Raw genomic sequence first — 18391 nt, forward strand, 5'->3', positions numbered from 1 at the left:
GATAAGTAAGTCTTTCAAAACTGTTGTTGGCAACTGGCAATTTTCTCTCTCTCTCTCTCAGTTTGTGTGTGTTTGTTTTCTTTTGTTTTTTTTTTTGTTTTTGGTGTGTGTTTTTGTTTTTTGTTTGTTTGGTTGGTTGTTGTTGTTTGTTTGGTTGTTGTTGTTGGTTTTTTGGTTTTTTGTTGTTGTTTTTTGTGTTTTTTGTTGTTGTTGTTGTTGTTGTTGTTGTTTTTTTTTGGGGGGGGGGGGGGGTTGGGGGGAGGTTGGTGGTTGTTTGTTTTTGTTGTTTTATTTTTAAACTCAAATAGTATAAGAAATAGATAGATAAACAAAATGCTTGTCGTTATAAGGTAATCATAATCATTGTCAGCAGCTGAATGTCTGTTGTTGTTTTGTTTTTGTCTGTTTTTTTTTTTTTTGTTTTTTGTTTTGTTGTTGTTGTTCTTTTGTTGTTGTTGTTGTTGTTTCAGCTCAAGTTTTTCAGCAACAAAAGAAAAATACAAGAGCTGACAGGGGATCCGAAGAGGAAAGCTCGAATTGCATGCATGCTAGGAATGGACCGTTTTGGGTTGTTTTTTTTGTTGTTGTTGTTTTTGTTTTGTTTTGTTTTGTTTTTATAAATATTTGTCCATTCACAGTTTTGTTTTTGTTAGTGAACAATTAAGGACTGACCGGAAGCCTATGTACTGACTGACCTTTCTCGTCTGTATTTTATTATTTGTATTTTCATATTATTTTCTCAGTCCTTTTTTTAAGACCAGTTCCCCGTCTCCTTCATTTATGTGTTTTTGTCGACTTTCTTTGCTTGTCCATCCTTCCTCTTAGTGTCTTTTCTGTGATGTTTGGCATGGCACTCAGAACATTTTTATTTTCAGCCATGCCAAATCACATGGGTATAAATCATAGACTATTTCGTCCGTCATGAAATTGTTATGTAAGTCATGTAAGTGACCATGTTCTGGTCTGATTTCGGTGCATGAATAAAAATGATCACATGCACTGTGAAAGGAAACAAATATACCCTATCACAATCCACTAATGCTTGAACGCGTGTAACTCACTTGTTTGGAAACCGGTGTTTTTCGTGGAAACGTGTGTATACTTACTCTTATGTGTATGTGTATGTGTGAGAAAGGAATGGAGTTTCAACCCTCTCTCGATAAGGGAGCGGATACGTCAGGCGATGTGAGCATCATCACGGGGAAGACGACGGTCTTCGGTTCGGTGGACTACGTGTTCTTTGTGGGGGTTCTGCTCACTTCGGCTGCCATCGGCTTTTACTTTGCCTGGATAGACCGTCACAAGGTCACCATCAAGGACTACATGCTGGCCGGGGGTAATATGAAGGTATGTCCCCCTGCATGCTGGCCGGGGGTAATATGAAGGTATGTCCCCCTGCATGCTGGCCGGGGGTAATATGAAGGTATGTTCCGTCCTGTTCACGCTGCCAATATACTACACCTCACACACACACACACATCAGAAACAGGAATATCGGACCAATTCGGTGTGACTAAGGGTCATTGACTATACCACTGCCTGCATGACTGTTCAAAAGCAGGTGGTCTAGATAATGTACCCAGTTTTGGCTTCCACGTCCCTCACTCAACCAGAACTGATCTCATTGCTGCTGTTAAGTAAGATCGAGTTTATTAAGAAAAAACATTTAGTTATCTAATATTTTTGTGATGTGGTGTACCGGTTTTTGTTGTTATTTGTCTGTCTGTGTGTGTGTGTGTTTTGTTTGTCTGTGTGGGTGTTTCGTGTTTTTGTTTTCAATAGCCGGGAACCATGTGACAGAGAAGGTTTTGCCTCTCTTGTTTTGCACATGATATTCTGAAAATGCACATTGTTGTGTCAACGGTCAGGTGTGAGTGCAGTTGTGGCCTAGCTAGCAGTTGGAGTGATAACGCGTCCGCCTAGGAAGCGAGAGTGTCTGAGCGTTCGACCGGGATCGAATCCCACACTCGCCACTGAGGATTTTCACCCCCTTCATTAGACCTTGAGTGTTCAACTGGATGCCAGTCATTCGGATGAGTCGATAAACCGAGATCCCTTGTGTACTTAGCGCACGTAAAAAGACTCGGACAGCAAGACAGAAGAAAGTCCCTGGCAAAAAAAAATGTGAGTAAAATCCACCCATTTTCAGTGTCTTTTTCTTTGTGTGTGTGTGACTAAAGCCTGACAATCACTGGAAATTGATGATGAGTGCCTCAGTCAGGAGAGGCAGCTCTCAATCGGATCGACCCCGGCAGGAATGCAGTCAGTTGTGCAAACGACTTAGTATTTATAAAGCGCTTAGAGCTTGGTCTCTGACCGAGGACAAGCGCTGTTAAGTGTCCGTATGAAACAGTTATTTGTTGTGTTTGTGGTTCATACGGAGCGGGACGGCTGAAAGCTGTTGGTACTTAACTGCTACTGAACTGCCGTTGTGCCCAGGTGTTGCCGGTGTCGCTTTCTTTGGTGGCCAGCTTCATGTCGGCCATCACCCTGCTGGGCACACCTGTGGAGATGTACCAGTACTCCACTGTCTACATCTACATCGGCATCAGCTACATCCTGGTCATGGCTGCTGCCGCGCACATCTACATCCCTGTCTTCTACATGTTGGGGATCACCAGTACCTTCGAGGTGAAACCGCGCGTGCGCACTGCACGCACGCACGCACGCACACACACACACACACACACACACACACACACAATTATGTCCTTTGTTCACTGATGTCTCGGAAAGAGTTGCCAAGGAGGGGCCGTTATAAGAAGGTGCCGACAGATGTGGAAAAGGTTCATTGTACTGTTTCAGTTCACATTAGATCACATGTTTTCCATCCACGTCTTATGGCAGTAGTGGGTTTGTGTGAAAGACGTCGACGTCGGCAGAACGAACGATTGTTGGAATGCTGTGGTGGAAACACTCAGCCTCAGTGACTGATTCAGCTTGGTTGTATGTGGCATAGCAGGTGCTGCCAGGCTGTATGTGTGGAATCAGACCGGCAAGCATCACGGTACATCACCTAAAGCTGAGTATGGCCTCACTGGGGCCTGGAGCGATCCCCGTGGGCTGGGACTAACAACATGTCTGAGTGTGGCTGTAGAGGTCCTGACTGATGAGCGGCATCCTCTTTTCCGCTCGCTGTCACGCTGCTGCCAGTCTCTAGCTGGTGACTGATGGATTAAGTTGTCTTCTCCAGGTCCTTCCGGCTGCCGTAGAGCTTGGTCCTCAATGGTGCTGATTGTAGTTCTTCCTGATGGAGAGCACCAAAGAACGCCATCAGCTGTTTCGTCTATACTTGACCGCAGGAGCAGGTTGTATTGTATTGTATTGTATTGTACTGTATTGTATTGTATTGTACAGTTGTGTCGTATCGTATTGTTACTCTTTCTGTCACAACAGACAATCTGGTTAGGCGCCAGCCTGAACTTTTTGTTCGTGGAAGTATCAAGTTTATTGTGAACGGTTCGGAGCCTCATCAGAATGACTTGCCGCTTTCTGGACGGATGGTGGTTGTCTATTTCCGTCTGTCTGTGGCTTCGGGAGAGACCTGATGATGCTTCTGTTCTCATGGTAACTGAGGCTGTTGTCAAACTGGGCTTCTGCTTTTGCCAGCCAGCTCCTCTGTCCTCTCATTTCTTGTGACCCCACAGTGGGCTAGGAGCTACTGGATGACTGTTCTGGATCTTCCGATCTGTTACACAGCTGATGTCAGGTCAGTGGGAGAGCTTGTCATTCTCCAGGGTCTGGAGTACAGAGAGGGCATCTGAGAGGAAGACCACATAATATAAATCTCTGGATTAGCTTCCTGAGATTAGTGATGGAACAGCAATACGTATATAAATGCTTTGTATGTATTTGTAGAGACATTACTAACATGCTGTCTACTGACTTGCTCGTTTACTTGAAAAAAACTAAAATAACGGAAATCAATTATTCACTTGAACTGTCGCACGTTTTAGGAATCAGTCAAACTTCATTCTGTTATCATTTTGTTTCAGTATCTGGATAGGCGTTTTGGCAAAATCATCCGGACAGCAGCTTCGGTGGTCTACATTATTCAGATGGTACAGTATCTACAGATGTGCAGTGTGAATTTTCACGTATGTGTACGAATGAAGTAAAACTGACATTTGTTCATGAGGGAAGATGCAGTTCTCAAGAAATAGCCCAGAATAACCTCCTTGTCAGCAGAGGTGATGGGGAAAGGGGGGGGGGGGAGCGGGGTGAAATCCAGCTGGGTGGCGGAGGGGTAGGTGGGCATGGGGTGGGGGTTGGGGACACTTCTGACAAGGCGGAGTTGATCCCCAACTGAAGGGGTCATTCCAGGCTAGGCCAGTGAGACCCTGGGGTTAATCTAGACTAACTATACTGACTCAGTCCCGGGGTTAAAAATTGTCGAGAGCACGAACCATCAGCCGCTGACACCAGGACCCTATCTTGACCGTCCAGTTAACACCACTCTCATACCACTCATTTGCTGTGCAAAACCTACACAACAGCATGCCTCGGAAATTCATTTTTACGTTTGAATGGCCATTCAGCATCACAGTTTCATTCTGCGCGTACGGTCATTCATCTTCAGTCTTGTGTTCACACAAACAAATATTATATAGTATACATTATTCATTCAAACAATATCTGGTGATTTATCAGTATACTGTTGTTGGTTTTCTGAAAACCCGTCTTATTCATTTTTAAATGGTCTCTTCCAAACTGCTTTCTGTTCATGATTGTGTGTGTGTGTGTGTGTGTGTGTGTGTGTGTGTGTGTGTTTATAAACAAGTGAGTTAGTTAAGTGGTGTCACGGTGTGTGTTTGCATCGTGTGTAGGAACTGGTTTATTTTATTATTTCCTTTTTCATAGTTTCTCTATGTAAAGCACTTTGAGAACAAATCGACAATGAAGAAACGCTCAAAAAGTGATCGTCATCATCAGCATCATCAACAGCAGCAGCAGTAGTTGTTGTGTTATTATCATTATTTTCATCATCATCATCATCATCATTATCATTATTGTTGTTATTATTATCATCATCATTCTTATTATTGTTCTTTTTCTTTCATCCAACCAGATGCTCTACATGTCCATTGTTTTGTACGCTCCTTCCCTGGCCCTCAATGCAGGTAATGTAATAATTACGATTGATAATCACATGATCATGTGCAGCAGGTGTCTGAGTCACTTGTTCGTTCATTTGTGCTTTGTTTATTCACATGGTTACTACAACAACAACAACAACAGGTGCAGCAGCAACAACAACAAAGAGTCCAAATGGCAAGAGGACATTGCTTCAGCAATAAAGCGCTCATGTATTATTGATAGATGAAAAAAATGATAGTGGTTCAAGCTGCACACCTTCACCTCACGCTTAGCGATGTCATTGCAAAACAAAACATTTCTTTTCATACCCTGTGAAACATTTTACTTGACCGCACCGTAAGAGACAAAAGCTGTGGCACATCACGCATTCATATATATGTATATATATATATATATTTCATGACATACATTGCTGACTCCTTACATTGTTAAGTGTTATGAAAGGAAGTCTCTTTATTTACAGCTGGAAAGAGTGAAAATTCAGTGAGTGAATCCCATCCACTTGTTTTCATAAAATTTTCCTTAGTTGTGTGTTGTCAAAGTTACCGTGAACGTGTTATTGGCAGATATGTACAATAATGAGTGTAAATTGTATGCACAGTGACCGACTTTCCGCTGTGGGGGGCCGTTGGATCAGTGGGCGCTGTCTGCACTGTGTACACTGCTATGGTGAGTACCCACGTCACTGTGTGCACTGCTATGGTGAGTACCCACGTCACTGTGTACACTGCTATGGTGAGTACCCACGTCACTGTGTGCACTGCTATGGTGAGTACCCACGTCACTGTGTACACTGCTATGGTGAGTACCCACGTCACTGTGTACACTGCTATGGTGAGTACCCACGTCACTGTGTGCACTGCTATGGTGAGTACCCACGTCACTGTGTACACTGCTATGGTGAGTACCCACGTCACTGTACACACTGCTATGGTGTGTAACCTACGCCACTGTGTACACTACTGTGGTGAGTACCCACATCACTGTGTACACTGCTATGGTGTGTAACCCACGTCACTGTGTACACTGCTATGGTGTGTAACCCTGTGGGTGCGTACACGAAATATGGTGTGTACCCCTGTCACTATGTACACTGCTATAGTGAGTACCCACGTCACTGTGTACACTGCTGTAGTGTATAACCCTGTCAGTGTGAACACGAAATATGGTGTGTACCCCTCTCATTATGTACACTGCTATAGTGAGTACTAATGTCAGGTCAAGGGCATAGCCCTTGCTAACGGTACCATGTAACCCAGTACTATCTGCCGCATGTGAAGTCTCCCAACGACGGACCAGGCGGAGGAGGAAACCTTTCCCAACGGCTGTGAAGGCGGAAGAGGATGACCAAAGGGCAGGGGGAGCTCTTATCCTTGGGGGAAGTCCTCCAAAGAGACGGAGCTCCGAAAAAAAAACCTGCACCTGCCGCGGCCGTCCTACACGTGGCAGTATTTGCACCTGTGGGACTGTGAGCGTCGGTAGGCGAGAGAGTGGGGAAGGGACTGCACAACTCCTCACTAAAAAAAAAAAAAAAAAATGTCACCTGTGCTGGTCAGGCACTTGCAACACCTGTAGGAAGTGCTGCGCATCCAGAATCGGCCTCTTCTCCCGTATGAGGAGACACACCGACAGATAAGCGTGCCTGCCTACTCATCGGGAGACTCCATTCATTCAGTGAGTACCCTGTCAATGTGTACACCGCTATGGTGAGTACCCCTGTACAACACCTGTCACTGTGTACAATGCTGTTATGTGTACGCCTGTCAAAGCACAAAGGCCGGAACACCACCACGATATGACAGTATCAGTTCAGTTTCACTTTCTCAAGGAGGCGTCACTGTGTTCGGATAAATCCGTATACGCCGACCAGCAGCATAACCCATCACGCTAGTCAGGCCTTGAGTGCACTCATATACATTTGTGTACCTGTCAGAGTGGATTTCTTCTGCAAAATTTTGCCGGAGGACAACATTTCTGTTGCCATAGGCTCTTTTTCAGTGCGCCAAGTGTATTTGTGTTTCTCTTTTTGTCACAACAGATTTCTCTGTGTGAAATTCGGGCTGCTCTCCCCAGGGAGAGCGCGTCGCTACACTACAGCGCCACCCATTTTTTTGTATTTTTTTCCCGTGTGCAGTTTGTTTTTCCTATCGAAGTGGATTTTTCTACAGAATTTTGCCAGGAACAACCCTTTTGTTGTCGTGGGTTCTTTTACGTGCGCTGAGTGCATGCTGCACACGGGACCTCGGTTTATCGTTTCATCCGAATGACTAGTGTCCAGACCACCACTCAAGGTCTAGTGGAGGGGGAGAAAATACCGGCGGCTGAGCAGTGATTCGAACCAGCGCGCTCAGATTCTCTCGCTTCCAAGGCGGACGCGTTACCTCTAGGCCATCACTCCACGAGCATTTATGTGAATGTTGTACACGGGACCTCTGTTTGTCGTCTCATCCATATGATTAAACGCTCAGTTTGATTTTCTAGTCAAATTTGGGAGAAAGGGTTTGACCAAGATTCGAACCCAGATCCTCACAAACACCGTATTTGCAGATAAGAGTTGTAACCATTCTGCTGCCTTCTTTCTTATCAATGATAGATACTATTGGTTGAGACGACCTTGTGGCCAGGTAGTTTGGGGTCATGGATTTTGATTCGGTAATGATTATAAGGTTACATTGTTGGAGAAGGTGAGTGCTCGTATTATAAAGTTGCGTTGTCCGAGAGGGTGAGTTCGGTATCATAAGGTTGCGTAAGTCCAGGGGGTGATCTGGTATCAACAAAGGTTGCGTTGTCCGAAGGAGTGAGTTTATAATTATAAATCAGCGTAGCTTGAGAGGGTGCGTTGTTCGAGAGAATGAGTGTGGTAATATAAGGTTCCTTTGTTCGTGAGAGGGTTAATCTGCTAATATAAGGTTGCGTTTTTCGTGAGAGGGTTAATCTGGTAATGTAATGTTGTGTTGTTCATGAGAGGTCAGTCTGGTAATATAAGGCTGCATTGTTCGAAGTTGTCAGTCTGGTAATGTAAGGTTGAATTGTTCGAAGGGGTCAGTCTGGTAATATATGGTTGAGTTGTTCGAAGGGGTGAGTCTAGTAATATAAGGTTCCTTTCTTCATGAGAGGGTTAATCTGGTAATATAAGGTTGCATTTTTTGTGAGAGGGTTAATCTGGTAATATAAGGTTGCGTTTTTCGTGAGAGGGTTAATCTGGTAATATAATGTGTTGTTCATGAGAGAGTTAATCTGGTAATATAAGGTTGCGTTTTTCGTGAGAGGGTTAATCTGGTAATATAAGGTTGCGTTTTTCGTGAGAGGGTTAATCTGGTAACATAAGGTTGTGCTGTTCATGAGAGAGTTAATCAGGTGATATAAGGTTGCGTTTTTCGTGAGAAGGTTAATCTGGTAATAATATAAGGTTGCGTTGTTCGTGAGAAGGTTAATCTGGTAATAATATAAGGTTGCGTTGTTCAAAAGGGTGTTAAGTATTAAAAGGCTGCGTTGTTTGAGGGGGTGAACCTCGTAATATTATTAGGTTGGGTTGTTCGAGGGGGTGTTCAGTATTAAGAGGCTGCGTTGTTTGAGGCGGTGAGTCTGGTAATATTAAAAGGTTTCCTTAGGGTGTGTTCGGTATTAAAAGAATGCGTTTGAGGGGGTGAGTCTGGTAATATTATAAGGTTGCGTTGTGTTGTTCGAGGGGTTGAGTCCTGGCTGTGAACTGTGTGCAGGGCGGCATGAAGGCTGTGCTGTGGACGGACTGTTTCCAAGTGGGCATGATGATTGCTGGCTATCTAGCTGTCTTCATACAGGGCTGCATCAAAGTGGACGGCTTCTCCAAGGCCTGGGACATCATGGACAAGTCGGGACGGGTCGTCTTTGATGAGTGCGTCCGTCTGCTTCAGTCTCTGATTTTTTTTATGATTTTTGTTTGGTTATAATCATTATTTTTTATTCGTACACACCTTGCTGCTGCTTCATTTGAGGCTATTATTACCACAGCTGCGATTACTACCATAACTGCTACGATTAGGAGACGAATTGAAGGTGACTCGGCTTCAGTTCAATGTTAGCGTTACATCGCGGTGTTATCCAAATTAAAACACACACACACACACACACACACACACACTGACACGCACGCACGCACGCAAATACGCACGCACGCGTGCACATGATTTTAGATTACACTATTGTATCAACTATAATTTCACGAATACGTAAACTAAGTGCCGCGGAGTCCGTAATAACCCTGTTATGGGGCGGGTGTCCCGGCTTTTCCTTTTCCTTTTTTTTAAATCGGTAGGAATCACACATGTGCCATAAAAGCTTTGCCTTTTCTAGGTTAAAGGTACAACAATCATAAGATTAAGTATATTTACGTACATAAAAGTGTCACATATTTCATGTTTCATTTTCCTCCGGCAGTAGATAGAATCTGAAGAATGAGAACTGACAAGCTATCAAACGAACAACAATAACAATAACAAAAAGAGAAGTTTGTACCATTTCTTATGATTCCAACTCATTACGGAATTAGTATTGTTATTATTATTATTGTTGAAACTTTCATAGCACTTATCACCTATCGGTCAGAGTCCAAACTCTAAGCGCTTTACAACAGACTTTTTACGTGGCAGTGGGTACGAGAGCCGACAGACAGCTGCCTTAAGACGCTCATCTTTCATTTCCTGTGTCGTCCAGTGAGGTTCCACAATCACGCGCACACATGCACAAGCATATTGTTTGTGCTGATCATGAACATTAAAGTCATATGAGTCACCACGGGAAGTTCATCGTTCACTTTTTGACGCGCGGGAAGGACGGTGTTTTTTCAGGGGAGATAGTTATGACGTTATGCAAAGCCATAAAACGGGAGGTGGTGAGTTTTTTCCCCTGGGTATATTCCTTCCGCCTTTTCTTTTGCAACAAAATTCATCATGCTCCTGTATTGTTTTTTTCCACAGTTTACATCAGTGTCATGCTTTTTTTCTTCGCATTACACACACAAACACATGTGATTTTTTTAAAAAGAAAGAGAGAAAAAAAAAGAAGATATTTACTGGACGTTTTTGGCGTCTGATCAGTGATGATGATATGAACACTTATCATTGTGCCTTTCCTCAGTCGCAGACCAAACTCTAAGCGTATTATAAACACGGAGTCATTTGCAGAACCGGCTGCCTACCAGAGTAGAGCCGACTGACACTGCCATCGGGCGCTCATCATTCGTTTCCTGTGTCAATCAGTCAGGTTTCAGTCACTCACATACACACACTCACACAGGCATGTACCTGGTTGTTGTTTTTTTAACGTATATAACCGTTTGGGTTTGTTTTTATTTTTTAACCTGTCATGTAGGCAGCCATACTCCGTTTTCGGAGTGTGCATGACGGCCAGGTATGTTCTTGTTTCCTTGACCCATCGAACCCTGACATTGATTTCGTACAGGATCTTTAACATGCATATTTGATCTTATGCATGTGCATACTGACACTGAGGGACTTAAGGCACTAGCAGGTCTTTACATAATTTTATTGAACGTGAACATGAATGGTTCGATCCCTCTAGAATGCCCTCTTATTTCCAAGCTTGATGATATTCAATATAGAACATCTCTCTTTGTTTTGAGGTGTTTTTTTGTTTTTTTTGTTTTTTGTTTGTTTGTTTTTTGTTTGTTTGTTTTGTTTTTTTGTAGTCATTCCTTTACTGGATAAAGCGCGTATCACAAGTGTGAGTCTTGAAGGCCATGCTTCTCTTGTTTTTTTCTTTGATGCTCAATCACTTTACTAGGTATGCTACTCTCTGTATGACATTGTATGGGCAAATGCATATTTTACATCTGCATATGTATACATTTTACGTGTGTGTGTGTTTGTGTGTGTGTGTTTCAGCGTGTGTTTTGGACGGGGGTGGGGGTGGGGTACGTGTATTTGATGTGAACACGGCTTTTAAACATGCTTACGTGTATTTGTATGTGTCATGTGTGTGTGTTGCATGTTTGTGTTTTGTGTGGGCGTTATGGTTGATGTGAACACAGCTTTGACACGGACCCTACTCAGCGGCACACGTTCTGGTCACTGGTGTTTGGCGGCTTCTGTGTGTGGGTGGCTGTGTACGGCGTCAACCAGGCCATGGTGCAGAGGGCCTGCTCCCTGCCCACGCTCAGACGTGCCCAGATGTAAGCAGCCCCCTCCTCTTCCTCCTCCTCCTCCTCTTCTTCCTCCACTCACTCTTATATTAATTCCCCATTGTCTTCCTGTCTTCGCTTTAAAAAAATAATAATCATAAAACAAATCTCCTCCTCCTCCTCCTCCTCCACTCGCTCTTCTATCGATTCCCCCATTTCTTCTAATCTTCACTGTAAAACAAAATCTCCTCCTCCTCCTCCTCCTCCTCCTCCTCCTCTTCCTCCTCCTCCTCCTTCTCCACTCACTCTTCTATCCATTCCCCCATTTCTTCCAATCTTCTCTGTAAAACAAAATCTCCTCATCCTCCTCATCCTCTTCCTCCTCTTCCTTCTCCTCCACTCACTCTTCTATCGATTCCCCCATTTCTTCCAATCTTCTCTGTAAAATAAAATCTCTTCCTCCTCCTCCTCTTCCTCCTCCTCCTCCACTCACTCCAATTAATTCCTGGCCCTTTTCATCCTATCTTTACTGTAAAATAAAATCTCCTCCTCCTCCTCCTCCTCCTCCTCCTCCACTCACTCTTCTATTAATTCCCCCTTTTCTTCCCATCTTCACTTTAAAAAAGAAAAAAAATCTCCTCCTCCTCCTCCTCCTCCTCCACTACTCACTCCTCTATCAATTCCCCCTTTTCTTCGTATCTTCACTGTAAAAAAAAAATTTTTTTTTAATTTAAAAAATCCCCTCCTCCTCCTCAACTCACTCTTCTCTTCATTCCTCTTTTTCTTCCAGTCTTCTATTGTAAAAAGAATATAGGAATTTTCCAATCCTGTGTCAACATCTCCGTGAAATACAAAACCAGGCTCCCGCGTGCATTGGTATATTCCATCTTCCTGTGTGCATGCTAGACTTGGACCCAGGTGAACAGTACTACTGTGTGAGGCCTCACTGACTTTTAAGAGTTAAGGGAGAAGAAGGAGATGCCATAAGTAACCCACGATTTTTGCTTCTGTTTTGTTGTTTTGGTTTTGGTTGGGGTTTTTTTTTTGTTTTTGGTTTTTGTTTTTTGACTGAGGCGTGTACACAAAAAGTGAGTCAGTGTAATGACGCTGTTTCGGTTGTCTGTGTCTGTCTTGGTGAACTTAACAGAATAGCAGTAAGAATGCTAAATTATATGACACCACGTGACGATGGTCAGTCATAGTCTGAATGATATGATGTGGCCATGGTCCGTGAGAATGCTGTATAACTGTGACGTGACCATGGTTTTAGTCAGACTGCTGTATGAAATGACGTGACCACGGTTTAATCAGACTGCTGTATGAAATGACGTGACCATGGAATGTATAACTGTGACGTGACCACAGTTTAGTCAGACTGCTGTATAAAATGGCGTGACCATGGTATGTATAACTGTGACCTGACTATGGTCAGTCAGACTGCTGTATGAAATGGCGTGACCATGGTGTGTATAATTGTGACGTGACTATGGTCAGTCAGACTGCTGTATGAAAAGACGTGACCATGGTGTGTATAATTGTGACGTGACTATGGTCAGTCAGACTGCTGTATGAAATGACGTGACCATGGTGTGTATAATTGTGACGTGACTATGGTCAGTCAGACTGCTGTATGAAATGACGTGACCATGGTCAATCCCTATGGTCGGACGCAGTGGCATGTTGTTGTGTCCAGAGCATTTTGGCTGAACGCCCCAGGACTCAACTTGATCTTGATCTTGGGGTGCCTCATCGGCATCGTCATCTACGCCTTCTACAGTGACTGTGACCCCAAGAAAGCGGGCCTCATTTCCAAGAACGATCAGGTATCCTTCCTTTTGTCTCTCAAAATGTGAAGTCATGTGGGAAAGCGCTCATTAAAATTTGCGCTCAGGAAATCGATGGCACATAAAAATGGAGGGAAACTAGTCGCTATTATTTGTATTTGTATTTCTTTTTATCACAACAGATTTCTCTATGTGAAATTCGGGCTGTTGTCCCCAGGGAGAGCGCGTTGCTACACTACAGCGCCACCCCTTTTTTTTTCTTCTTCTTTTTTCCCGTGTGCAGTTTTATTTGTTTTTTCCTATCGAAGTGGACTTTTCTACAGAATTTTGCCAGGAACAACCCTTTTGTTGCCGTGGGTTCTTTTACGTACGCTAAGTGGATGCTGCACACGGGACCTCGGTTTATCGTCTCATCCGAGTGACTAGCGTCCAGACCACCACCACTCAAGGTCTAGTGGAGGGGGAGAAAATATCGGCGGCTCAGCCGTGATTTGAACGAGCGCGCTCAGATTCTCTCGCTTCCTAGGCGGACGCGTTACCTCTAGGCCATCACTGTACTGTGGCCATCACTCCTCTGTACAGTCAATAGTATAACGTGAAAAGGCAAGCAGGAAATTTTACATACTTCATACTTCAAAGCTGTACTGCTTTAGCGTACATTGTTTAAAAGTAATGAAATATTCTTGCAATTGTTTAGATGCTTCAGAAAAATTGATTATTAAAAAAATGGATAGTATTGAATCTCCGATATTATTCAATGGACAAATAAAGAGAGAGATGCGTAATGAATGATTTCAGATTTTTTGTGGAGTATGGATGAATCTAAACACGTTAAAACTTAGAAAGAAAGAAATTTTTTTTTTTTTAAACATTGAGGAGGACGGCGACACTCATATTAGACATTTGTCAGTTCCGAAGTGCAGCATGAAATGGACAGTTGAATTTGACCCAAAACGAATCCACACGTGTTCAGAATGGCTCATAATTTTTCAAGCTAATGCTCTGTGATTCACATCAGTTTTCGCACGCCTAAACAACAACAGCAACAACACACACACACACACACACACACACACACACACACACACACACACACACACACACACACACACATACAGAGACATACACAGACACGCGCGCGCACGCGCGCATGCATGCACGAACGCGCACACACACACACACACACTAAACGGTTACTACATACACACGCACGCACGCACGCACGAACGCGCGCGCACACACACACACACACACACACACACACACACACACACACACATGCCTGCTGGATGATGTGGAGCTAAGTGCACCCCTGTCGCAGCTTCTTCCCCTATTCGTGATGGACGTGTTGTCGGAGGTGCCCGGCCTGCCAGGTCTCTTCGTGGCCGGACTGTTCAGCGGAGCTCTCAGGTAGTATGACCCGGCTATCATAATTCTGAATAAAATGAAAGTAAAAGAAAATCACAAAATGCTCCTATTGTAGTGTGTAGTGTAGCTGACTACATAGAACACTTTTTTTTTCTGCGACTGCCCAGTTGCACAGGACGTTGGGACATATTATGTGGAAAAGACAATCTATCAAAAATTAGACGTTGAGTTGAAATTATCAACTACAGACATACTATTTGGTGTCCAAAATTCATCTCAGCTCAAGAAAAACTACTAATGTATTAATCTCAGTATTCTAGTTGGAAAAATGTGTATTAGCATCTTAAATAATAATAATAATAATGAATATCTTTTTACACGGAATCTTCCTCGCCTCTACGTTATATTTTTGAACGGGAAATGAATCTCGGAAGTTGAGCTGGCAAAAAAGAAAGAGAGAAGAAGGTTTGATCCTGACCTTTATCCAAGGCCACAAGGCCAAAAATAAAGGTCAAAGACTAAAACGAAAAAAAGATTTGAAAAAACATATATCACACTGGTAAAAAAAAAACACCCAAAAAACAACTTTTATGTCCACTAACGTTAGATCCACTGATCCGTAATACCTTACATGCCAGACTGACGTTGCCTGTTACATGACGTTGTAGTGTGTATGTGTGTATGTTCTTTCCAGTGTATGGGAATTTCTCTCTCTCTCTCTCTCTCTCTCTCTCTCTCTCTCTCTCTCTCTCTCTCTCGTTTACAGCTCATGTGTCTTAACCATGTGAATCCACGTAATAACTCTGTTCCGGTTGTGTGTGTGTGTGTGTGTGTGTGTGTGTGTGTGTGTTCATTGTGAACTTTAATTAACAAATTCATTTTCACTGGAAATATAGTTTGCCAAATCCAAATATAAAGCAAGTCTGGCTTTAAGATTCCCCACCCCTCTCTCTCTCTCTGTCTCTGTCTCTCTCTCTTTATCATACACACACACACACTCTCTCTCTCTGTCTCTCTGTCTGTCTGTCTCTCTCTCGCTGTGTTCCTTAACTTTTTATTTTTTGTATGTATTTGTGAATATGTGTGCGTGCGTGTGATGTTTGTGTGTGTGTAGCACCATCTCTTCAGGTCTGAACGCCGTGGCGGCAGTTGTCCTGGAGGATTTTATCCGTGCCTTCTGTGTGAAGGGCCTGCATGACAGTGCGGCGACCCGGATATCCCAGGGTCTGGGTGAGCTAGCTGACTGTCCTTCCCTGATCTTTCCTACCCTCTCTCGTCTGTTTATGCTTCTCTGCTATCTGGCCACTGATCATCGTACTCGTCTGCTGATCGTAAAGGTGTGTGTGTGTGTGTGTGTGTGTGTGTGTGTGTGTGTGAGTCCTGCTGAAACTTTCTATAATTATATTATTTAGGAACTAATGTATGTTTTATAACATTGTATTCTGTATACTCCGATGACGCCTCTGTTTGTTATTAATATAAAAAAAATGTTATTTTGGTCAGTTAAGATGTTGAGTATGTTTTTTTTAATGTTTGGTTGGTTGTTGTTTTGCTGTAATCCTCCACACTCTAATCGGTGTAACAACGTATTATATATTGAATTTTACCTCTGTAAAATGAACGACTAACGATAACATGTTTTGAATGATAATGTGTTCTATGACATTGACCAAACAGCTGAGTGTAGTGCAGTGCTGTGTGTTTTCTGATAGCCATGGTTTTTGGCGTTATCTGTCTGGGCCTTACCTACGTGGCTTCCAAACTGGGCAACGTTCTACAGGTCAGTCTTTCCCATCAGTTCTCCCTTTGTGTGTCTATGTATCGTAGAGTCGAGTTTAATCAAAGACCTATTGGCAAAAGCGCTTAACTATGTTCAGATTGTTCAGGTCTTGGCGTCTTGGTTCTGTGAAGGCTGTGTTGTTCCAGGAGGTTAGTCCCGGTAGGAGGTCCGCGTGTCGATGTGCTGACTTTGGAATTGCTTTTCATTTACACGTATTTTACAATACACTTGTTCGCTCAACTGTACCAGTACTGAGATCACGAGAAGAGTTAATCCGCAGTGACTCACTTTGACCCTGACTCTCCTCCCTCCACTCCGGCAATCATCCCTCTCTTTGGCAGGCTTAGGATGCCTACCTCGTAGAAACTGTATTGTATTGCATTGTATTGTTAGGTATCGTTTCATCGTTTCGTATTGCATTACTTTCTTGTCACGACAGATTTATGTGAGTGAGAGTGGGACTGCTGTCGTCAGGGAGAGCGCGTCCCAATAATGCAGTGCCGCTCGCCTTTCAATGTGTCTGTGGAAGTCGAATTTGAAAACGCTGCAAGCAGTGGATGAAAGAAAGGACACAAGGGAAGTGACTCCGACAACGCACATCAAAACAAGTCGCCGTGTTTTGGCTTCCGTGCTGAAGAGACAGCACTAAAACAGGTTCAGTCAGGTTCTTTTTTTTAAATCAGTGATTTCAGCAGTTAACACTCCTCAGGTCATCGTAAACAAAATGATTCAAGAAGAAAACATGACTGATACATTCATAATGGGAGAACGTGTCAGATCCGCCCGTCATGATGTCCTCCCGCTGGATGTTCCATGGAGTTATGGTTCACTTTGTGCTAAGTCAACGTTAGCAAGGACACCTGCTTCCGATAGCATTTGAATGTTGTGATGAAGCAGCTGATTAACAGTTGTTTTTATGTGAGGGGAATGTCCTTTTTTCATTTAGAAATCAGATAAGTATGAATATGGCCATCTATCATTAGTTATATTTATTTGACTGTCTATTTATAATTATGTATATCTTTATGTAGGTCTGTCTGTCTCAGTGTCTGTCTGTAATGATTTTTAAATATTGTTTGCCCAGGCTGCGCTGATGTTCTACGGTATGCTGTCGGGGCCACTGCTTTCAGCATTTACTCTGGGCATGATATTCCCCATGGCGAACGAATGGGTGAGTGGATTATCTGAACATTTTAGCACATTTTGGATATCTTCCAGATCACTTTCATGACAGCCTGTCATAAGAACAGACTTTTAGGCCTGTCATCATCATCAGAATATTATGTCATGATTTTAAGGATATCCTCTCAGGACAGCCTCCGGGCTAGTAAAATAAACTGTCTGATGGACCAGGGTGGTTTGGGGCTTTCTCAGCATTTTACTGTTGAAAGTTTCAGTCTAAAGTGGACATGCTTTCAGTACTTTGGGTTTTTTCAAATACTGCCGTCACCAGTATTAGTGCGTCCAAGCTAATGACTTGCACATGCAAGAAGTACACATTCTAGTCTACTTTCACACAAATTATGAAGCCGAAAATGAAAATGACAGCACCCATGTATTGTTGTCTTCTGAAAAGAATTTCAACTGCAAAGATTAAAGCTTCCCTGAAGCCTTATATTAATGTAATCTCCAATTTGGGGACCAAAGAGGGTTTGATTTCATAATGTGTGCATTTAAAAAGCCGCCGATTGTGTATATATTTTGCGCCCTGCGTTTTTAAGCTCGTCAGATGATAATGAGTCAGTACACAGGATTAATAATCAGGGTCAATTTATCTGAATGCCGTACACACAAGTTCTAAAATCGTTGCCTCTTCAAGGTGCTTGTTTAATTCAATTCACTGTTCTTTGATTTGATTTGATTTGATTCTGTCTTGGGGAATTTGCTGTTATTTACATATAAGTAACGCTATATTTGCATTGAAGGGTGGTCTAGTGAGTTATCAGTATAGTCTGGTGACTTTGTGTTCTGTGAAAAGTATGTAGGCAATAGCTAGAAGGCTGGTCCCATGTTGCAGGGCGCTCTAGCGGGCTTCGTCTGCAGTCTGATGTTCGGCTTCAGCATGGGCATCGGCAAATTCGTGCACAAGCCAAAGGCAAAGCCTTCTCCCTCTCCTGTCTCCATCGCTGGTTGTATCTTCGACGTCATTCACCCTTCCAACACAACCTCGAAACCGTACGCATAAGTGGTACAGTCTGTGAGATTTGTAAACGCTGCTGCTGAAAACATGTACTTTGTAGTACA

The 18391-nt window shown here is 43.2% G+C and overlaps 1 protein-coding gene across 1 annotated transcript in view; it reads left to right on the forward strand.

Moving 5' to 3' along the window:
* Positions 1-1137: 1137 nt before the first annotated feature.
* LOC143281676 (sodium-coupled monocarboxylate transporter 2-like) overlaps positions 1138-18391 on the forward strand; it is a 20374-nt gene continuing 3120 nt past the window's right edge. The window contains exons 1-13 of the mRNA XM_076586963.1: positions 1138-1347; positions 2440-2631; positions 3996-4061; positions 5069-5120; positions 5699-5766; positions 8817-8971; positions 11126-11266; positions 12909-13038; positions 14321-14409; positions 15482-15597; positions 16080-16147; positions 17232-17318; positions 18165-18322. Of these exons, the coding sequence (XP_076443078.1) occupies positions 1138-1347; positions 2440-2631; positions 3996-4061; positions 5069-5120; positions 5699-5766; positions 8817-8971; positions 11126-11266; positions 12909-13038; positions 14321-14409; positions 15482-15597; positions 16080-16147; positions 17232-17318; positions 18165-18322 (1532 nt within the window). The remainder of the gene's footprint in view (positions 1348-2439; positions 2632-3995; positions 4062-5068; positions 5121-5698; positions 5767-8816; positions 8972-11125; positions 11267-12908; positions 13039-14320; positions 14410-15481; positions 15598-16079; positions 16148-17231; positions 17319-18164; positions 18323-18391) is intronic.

Source organism: Babylonia areolata, chromosome 1 (genome assembly GCF_041734735.1).
Source record: "Babylonia areolata isolate BAREFJ2019XMU chromosome 1, ASM4173473v1, whole genome shotgun sequence".
Lineage (NCBI taxonomy): Eukaryota > Metazoa > Mollusca > Gastropoda > Neogastropoda > Buccinidae > Babylonia > Babylonia areolata.